Source organism: Coffea eugenioides, chromosome 7 (assembly GCF_003713205.1).
Source record: "Coffea eugenioides isolate CCC68of chromosome 7, Ceug_1.0, whole genome shotgun sequence".
NCBI classification, from domain to species: domain Eukaryota; kingdom Viridiplantae; phylum Streptophyta; class Magnoliopsida; order Gentianales; family Rubiaceae; genus Coffea; species Coffea eugenioides.
The window spans coordinates 35,583,461-35,591,916 of NC_040041.1; the positions used below are offsets into that span (position 1 = coordinate 35,583,461).

The following is an 8,456-nucleotide window of genomic DNA, read 5'->3' on the forward strand; positions in this document are numbered from 1 at the left end:
AAGCATGGTTATCATATTAAGTTAATTCTATTCATTAATTAGACTTTAATTGCACTTTAATGGTGTAAAATCATTGTAGACATCTACCATTTCAAAATATTTATCAAGTATACAAGTACGTGCATGGCAGGTGTAGTACAATTAATTGCATCAATACAGTCATGTAACTAATCAAATTTTTCAAAATACTGGTATCTCTTAAGATCCTGAGCACAAGCACATTTGTATATTTTATGTTAGGGATAATTTTAGAAACCTCCCCTGAGCTTTCTGACAATTTCACAAAGCTCCCCTTAATATTTCAAATTTATACATATCTCCCCTATTGCTGCAAAAGTACTCTACTACCCCTATACAGGAATATTAATGATATTTTTTAGGAAAATTTTCAAAAATTCCAAGAAAAACCAAAATTGACTTATTCTCTCTCTCTCTCGCTCTCTCTCACGCTTGCTCCTTTCTTTCTTACTCTTTCTTCCATTTCCTCTTTTGCTAAATTCCTGCTACCTATTTCTCTCTGCTTAATATTCTTCCTCCAATTCAAACCAAATTCTATCTATTATCTTTTGCTCGTATTTATCCTTCTTCTTCCCTTCTTCTTCTTCTTTATTTATCTCTATTCTCATTTTTTTTTTGCAAATGTGATTAGATTTATCCTTTTTATCCTTTTAATTCTAAGTGTCATGGGTTTGATTTTTTTGCGTCTATTTATCTTATCCAATGTTGGTTGATTATGGGTGAGAAAACTTAGTGATGTCAAAAGTCAAGAATTTGAGGGATGGATGGGCTTTAGAAATAGGTGGTTGAAAACAAAATAAAGGAAGCTGCAAAGAGAGGAAGACAAAAGAGCTACGCTATTGATTGTTAATGAAGTGTTAGTTTTGGGTAAATTTTGATATTGAGTTTTATCCGGTTTAGCAACAAGTAACGGATTTAATTGACTTATGTAGTAAATGTAGGGGTTGGAGCTATTGGACATAAATTAGGTTGTAGGGTTTTGAGTGTTAGAATTATTGGAATTTATTTCGATTTAAATTGGGATGTTTGCTTGGCTTTTGTGGTGGCGTTGCTTGGAAGAAGTCAATCATCATAGTTGAATTTCTTTTCCAAACTTTTATTTTTGACAAAAAGAGTTTGTTGGCTTTGGTGTTGGAAGAAAGGCAATCAACAAAGCTCTTTTTGTTTTTGCTTTTTATCTTTTTGACAAAAAGGGTAGTTTAGATATTTGAAGGAATTGGTAGCCTATTGAACCTATTTTGAAGCATAAATAGTGAAAGGAAGAGAGGTGAGTGTTATTTTTGAAACCTAAGGGGGGATTCCTGAAATTGTCAGAGAACTCAAGGGAGGTTTCTGAAATTATCCCTTTATGTTAACCTAAAACAGTACACCAAAAATTCGGCAACTTGAGTTCTTTGTTTCAACTTCCAAGCCCTCAATTTCCTTCCCCTTTATAACACTAAAATCTCGCTTTAACAAAAATAAATTTAGTTACTGAACAGGTCTATAAGATTACCTAGTAAAGATGCAAAATCATTAAATTACTTGACGCATGTTTGTACGTTTTATAGTTAGAGATAACTTTAAAGTATTATAGTTAGAGAAGGGGTGAATTTTTATAGACGTATGTACTTTGGAGATAACTTTAAAATTTTTAAAATTATTGAGGGACAAAAGTTCTACTTACAAAGCAGATTACTTTTTTTTTTGTCAAACGATAATAGAAACAAAGCAGATTACTGAAAACTATCGAAATAATTTGGGGAAAGAATAGATTTGTAGAGCTTTGGGGATGGTGGCCCCTAACCGTACCCCTATGCCCGTCCCTAATTATAGTAATTTGGTTTGTCCAAATAAGCTTCAACTTATTCCTTGTTGCTTTTGCCTGGGAAGCATTGGACGAGAAGAAAATAATGTAGATTATTTGGGAATTTTTTTGTAAAAAAATACTATAGTACTTATTGGATATGATGTATGTAAAATAAAAAAAAATAGTTGAAAAATGTGTGGATTATGTAAGCAAATAAATCTTTGCTAATAAACCCTAACCAAACAAACCAATGTTCCTATTTTTGGAAAAAAGTGAAACATCGAAATATAAGAAATAAAGAAATGAAAAATATCGGTTGTTTTCTATACTTAATCGTCATCGTTGATAGTACTAGTACTTTAACTTTTAAGACTTTTAGTTGGTAGTTTTTTTTTCCACATTTTTTTTGGATTTAAATGGTCAGAGGCAATAAGGACTAATGGAGGATACAAGTACTAAGGAGAAGTAATAAAAAATATTAACAGTTAAAGGAAAAAATAAAAGCATCCCTACTTCTTAGGTCTCATCCCTTTTTTATTGGGAATTTTTTTTTAAATGGATAAACAAATACAGAGTAAAAGAGCAAATATTCTTGGTTGTGAACTACTAGATTTTCTTTCTTGTCCTGGATTGGTTCTTTGAGTACTAAATACAATTGCTAGTCTAATGATTTTCCTGTTTGTTATGCATCTTTCCCAACTATTGTTTGGATAGGAACTATATGAGAAATTCTGTTAAAAAATTCTCTAGATACATTTTTTACCACCTTTTTGTTTTGTAAGTTATCTTTTTATCTCTCGTATATTACATCATAAAAACATTACAATAAATTAGAAAATATTTTCGAAACAATCTTCATTCTTCACTTAGTCTAGCAACTTTTGCTAGCAATACAACTAGAAAAGAAAATATTTTCCCATTTAGTCGTATTATTGGAAAAAAGTGAAAAAGTTTAATTAAAAAAAAAACAAAAGCATTAGATGTAAAATATAAAGATAAAAAAATAATAAGTATTATTGTCTTATTTTTTTTTATAGCAGGGATGACTAGGATTTAAAAAATGGGAAAGGGACAAAGGGATTAAAACCCAAGACCTTTAATTTCTAGGACCAACTTTAATCATTAGATCAAAACCTCCTTGATAATAATAATAATAATAATAATAAGTATTAGACCTGTGCCCAAAAAATTGAACAAAAAAGTTACAAAACTACAATATGCAGTGCCAGAAAAGAAAGAGGAAACAGCGTAGATGGTAACAAATTAAAATAATAATATTCCCATCATGTGGTGCTGGTAATTTCAAAAGGCAATAGAGTTGGTAATTTCACAAAGCAATATTGCAGAAAGCATTTAGTTTAACGTAAATGTAGATCAAATGAAATGACTTACATTACGTACAAAGACAGAGAAGAACCATTATAATGAAATCAAAAGTGTAAAAGAAAGAAGCAGTAAAATTGCAAATGTGAAAAGAGAAAAGCAAAAGCATTAGATATAACGTGGTAAAAGAGTCAAAGCAAACAAATGAAAGAGGTTAATTTACGGTGACAGGTCTAGTGACCCCAATTTTTAACACACTAAATTTCATACTCCCTCCATCCTATTTTGATAGTTTTGTTTTTTTTTCGTCTATCCTAAATTGTAGTCCACTTTCCAATTGAAGAATGTAGTTATCTTTTAATTTCTCTAAAATATCCTTATTCAATGTAGGTTGTTATTAGTCTAAACTACCTTATTTAATATAGATTGTTAACCTACCCCATTTAACGTATTTAGACTTTCCAAACCATATTGATATATGAAAGGCCAACTTTGTTATTCTTTCAAGCTTATATCAATAGGGAAACAAATGATGTCATCACTGTCGGCGAATTTCTCGGAAAAATGCTAAAATAAAAAACTATCACAAAAGTAGTGTTTTGTAGTGAGTGTTTCTATCATAAGGGTCGCCACAAGTCACAATATTGGTTTAAAGGTTGTCCAATTTATTTTTTCATTTTTTCCACGACTTAAGAATTTTTGAAATTAAGATTTTCAGTTGCCTTTTTTTATTTTAGCCAAAGATGGACCGTTGATTAACATATGATCAAGGGTCATCATTTTAAAGAGTAGGGAAAAAATGTTTTTTAAATCTTTTGCTGCAATACTAATTTCGGCGAATGAATTAAAATATTTTTTTCCTTAACTGCACATCTGATTTGCAGCGGTTTGGAAAAGTTTTTTTTAACCGCACACGGCATTAGTTGTTGACCGTTGATCATCAAGTCAAGAATTTTTCATTAGCCGCAATAGAGAAAAGCTTTTTGACTAGTCAAATGATACAATTTTCACTAGCCACAAATTACATTTGAGGCGATAGAGCAAACCTACAATATAATATTGATTTTATCAATAATTGTTATATAATATTAGTAATTGTTCTAACCTACACATATAATGTATCAGCATTAGCTTTTTATTTATTCAATCTGGTAGCCTAGTCCTCATTATTGAAACATCGGTTTTTTTTTAATTAAATGTTTAATTCGTGATTTGCTTTTTTTTTTTGGCAAAAAACCCCGTTTACGGGGAGAGGAGTGCCAACTGCCAGCCCCTTAGTTATCTTATAATTGAGAAACACGAGTTAAAGTTACAGCCCCGTGCAAAGACGAACATGCGGAAACCCCCTGCTATCTAGAAGTAGAGATGTTCTAACCGACACAGAAAGATGCAGATAGGAGGGAAAGAAAGAGTTATTCGGCAGTCGCAGGCCTGCCAACTTGTCTGATGTACCATTACCTTCCCTAAAAACATGCCTTATTGGTGAAGAGGAGTCCAAAAGCTCGGAGTCTACCTCCACCAGCAAGTTTTGGACATGCCATTCCGAGCATAACAAAAGTCCATGTAACAATGACAAACTTTCAGCCATTAAAACATTTGCCTCTCCAAATTCTTTATAGAAGGCAAAAATCAAGTTCCCACTCGTGTCGCAGAGGAGTCCTCCACCCGACGCTCGCCCCTGGTACACAATGGCATCTGTATTCAGCTTATAGTGATGCAGAGGTGGGCGCTGCCAGGACACCGCTCGACATTCAACCCGCCTTGCTCTCCGACCCACCCAAGCAGCCCACGGGACGTCGCTATCCCCCTTGAAGGGCGGGGCTTTAAGAATCCCAGCGGCCCCCAACTGATCGACAAAACTATTAATCATGACAATGACCTGCTGGGCATCAAAAGCTAGATTCTCAAACCGGGCTCGATTCCTAAGTTTTCATAAAAACCATAAAATCAGGGCCGGCATGGTCGTGCGTACATGGTCCACCTGACCTGATGAGAGTGAGTCAAACCATGACATCCACACCGAGGATAGTGAGTAACGCACCACATCCAAGATGCCAAATCGGCGTCCAAAGTGCTCCCATACCCTTGACGCAACTGGTCCCTGAAGGAACAGATGATTGAGCGATTCCTCCTCTTGGCGACAACAATGACAACACGATGCCAGCACTACACCCCTAGTCCTGATAGTAGCATCTAGCGGCAGCCAATTGTGCAACACCCGCCAGGCGAAAAAAGAGACTTTAAGTGGCAGAATTTCATTCCAAATCATGCGAAATAACGTCGCGGAACTCCTGGTCTGCCGGAGACATTCCCAAGTAGAATTAACAGAAAAATGCCTAGATGCAGAGGGGATCCAAACCATGTCATCCGCAAGCTCAGGGAACAGCCACTGCTGGCCAATCCGCGCAATAACGTGGTCCAGGACCCATTGCTTGAGCTTATCGATACTCCAACCCGTGTCCGAGTAGAACTCTGCCACCAGCATGTGTGGAGGGTTGTCCATTGACAGCTCAAAGGCTAACGGTGTATACCCTAGCGGATATTACTCTCAGCGAGCTGCCGGATATTCGCCAAACGGGGCCAAGAGGCTGGTGGCCTGGGGACTATGGCTTTTGGATGGATGCACATCTTTGATGTATTTGGCATGCATAAAAGCTGACAGACTGAATTATTTAAGCGAAGCCTCTACCAGAGCTTACGCGCGAAGGCCTTACAAACGTCAGCAAAAGAGCGAAAACCCAGGCCACCCAATGAACCCGCTTGCTCTCCCCACTGTGATCCCAAAGAAAAGAGTTGCAAATTTTCTCCAACCGACCAAAAACTCCCCGCGAGGGGGGGGGGGTGCAGGACCTGCAGTAAAAACATGGGAATTGATGACAGAACATAGCGCAGCAGTATTATCTGCCCACCTACAGACAATAACCTGGAGCTCTAATGAGACATGCGGTTCCTCATCTTGGCAAGAATACCATCAAACAGGAGACAAGTTACCCTCCCTTGCGTAATTGGAGCTCCCAAGTATGTAAACGGAAAGCCCTTCGGCTGGAAGCCTAGCGTTGCCATTACCAAAGACACCTGTTCCTCTGTGGCTCGACTGTGAATTAGGAAGAAACTCTTACCACTATTGATCCGCTAGCCAGAGTAAGCCTCATACAATTGCAAGAAGGCTGCCTGTAGTGGGGCAAATCCACTTGTGGCACGTGTCAGCTCGGCAGACTGCACGCATCAGGCCGGCAATAGAGACCCCAAATCTGGCACGGGCCAACTCGGCATGAGGGAGCCAGCTCGGTCGTGTCAGTGGCCTCCTGTGGTGGGCCTAGTGGGCCGCCGCCTCCGAGCATTTAGGGGCCGCTGCATAAAACCCTAGGAAGACTCCGAACCCTAGGGGGACTTTGACTCCCATAAGGAAACTACAAACTCACCCGGTCCTATATATACTACGCTACCAAGACTACGCAAGGTACGCATACATAAGTATTCTTTACTACGACTCTATTCTGAGGCTAAACTGACTTGACCGTCGGAGCTATTTTGGGGACATCAGTCCCGCCTCCGTCTTCTCTTTTCAGGACCCCTAGCTCGATTCGCCCTCTCAGGTCGGCAGCACCCGAACAGCCAGGCTTACCACAGCTCAGCTCGGATCTGGTTTTTGGCAGTCGCATCAATTGGCGCCGTCTGTGGGAACACGTATTCTTTTTTTTCGCGAAAAACATGCCAAAGACTAGGTCGCAGAGGAACGCTGGCGGATCCAAGGGGACCGAGCGAAGTGGCCCCCAAAACTCCTCTCGAGGTCCAACACCTGGAGAAGGAGGGGCGGGGCCCTCACGAATCCCGCCTGAACAGCTGGTTCAGACGGTGGCGGAAAACCTGCCCACCTTTGAGGCTATCATGAACTACCTCAAAGGGCAGTCGGAAGGTCGTCTGAACAAAGAACCTAAGGTCCAGGAAGCCGACCTGTCAGAGTCCCGAACCGGGAGTCCCGAGCCCGGGGCCAAGCGGGCGCGCCGGGAACTCACGCGTGAGCAGGTCGAGGTCGTAGAACCCTCGCACAAGAACTCCCGAACTGAGCACCCGGAGCCCGTCCGGAGGCTCTCCCCCCTGAAGGAGCGACAACAGGTGCAGGACGAGCTGGACCTACTGCTGGACCCTGAGGCGGACAGGCACATTGCTTCCCCCTTCATGGTCGATATTGAGGACTACCAACTGCCCGCAAAGTTCAAAATTCCAAACATGAAATCTTACGACGCAACTACGGATCCGGAAGACCACCTGTTCGTGTTCATGACGCAGATGCGCCTACAAACGGCCGCGGATGCGGTCAGGTGCAAGACCTTCCCGATGTTCCTAGAGGGAAGGGCCCGGCAGTGGTTCCAGGGACTTCCCCCCAGGTCGATCCGGTCTTTTACCCAGCTCGCACGACTGTTCTCAGCGCAGTTCGTTTCTTCACGAGCCTACTCTAAAAGCACCGCTCACCTCATGACTATCCAACAGAAGCCAGAGGAGTCCTTGCGCGAGTACATGGTGCGCTTCAATAACGAGTCCATTCAGGTTCGAGATCGCGACGACAAGGTGGTCATGGCCGCCTTCATCAATGGGCTGCGCAAGCAAAAGCTTTACACCGAGCTTGTGGAGAGACCTCCCAAGTCAGTTCGGGAAATGCTAGACCGAGCCTATGAGAAGGCCAACGCGGAGGAAGCCAATCGCCTTAAGAGTGCACAAGAAAGATTGAGGGATAACAAGCGCAGGAGGGGCGCCGACCAGGTGGATGCACGGCCTGGCCAGGGAAGGAAGAGCGCTTATGACCGCCTCCCCAGGAGCCGCCCAATGGGAGGAGACAAGTCCTGGACTAGCCTCACGGCACCCCGAGCTCGAGTGCTCGCAGTGATGGAACAGAAGGGGCTCTCCCGACCTCCTCGGCCTTTGGCCAGGGACAAAAGCAGACGGGACCAAGGTCTGTATTGCGCTTATCATCGAGATGTGGGGCACGATACAGAGGACTGCCGTCACCTCAAGAAAGACATTGAGAAACTGATCAAACGAGGCCATCTTGGGCAGTTCATACGAGAGGAACGAGCTGACCAGCAACGAGGAAGACCCAGGTCGGAACGTCCGGGCTACCTCCGGGACCGACCTCAGGGGCCTCGTGGCCGAACTCCCGAGCAGGAAACACAGAATCTGGTGGGGGTGATTAACACTATTGCCGGAGGACCTGCTGGCGGGGATAGCCATACAGCTCGGCGGCACAATCGCCCCCCTCCCACGGGGGAGAGCTCGGCCAAGCGATTGAAGATGTATGAGGAAATAATCTATGGACCTGAAGACGCAG

The 8,456-nt window shown here is 41.7% G+C and overlaps 1 protein-coding gene across 1 annotated transcript; it reads right to left on the reverse strand.

The window, feature by feature from the left end:
• Window positions 1-4,439: 4,439 nt before the first annotated feature.
• LOC113777304 lies at window positions 4,440-5,633 on the reverse strand. Its single transcript, XM_027322337.1, has 2 exons — window positions 5,137-5,633; window positions 4,440-5,052 (listed from the first exon to the last, which is right to left on the reverse strand). Exons 1-2 carry the CDS (start codon window positions 5,631-5,633, stop codon window positions 4,440-4,442), a joined length of 1,110 nt encoding a protein of 369 aa, XP_027178138.1.
• Between the last annotated feature and the right edge of the window lie 2,823 nt (window positions 5,634-8,456).

Excerpts from the sequence above, each read along its gene's own strand:
- LOC113777304 (XM_027322337.1), bottom strand. The coding sequence starts at position 5,633 with ATGGACAACCCTCCACACATGCTGGTGGCAGAGTTCTACTCGGACACG. Across the intron at positions 5,053-5,136 it reads TCCTCGGTGTGGATGTCATG|GAATCGAGCCCGGTTTGAGA; the intron begins GTTTGACTCACT and ends ATGAAAACTTAG.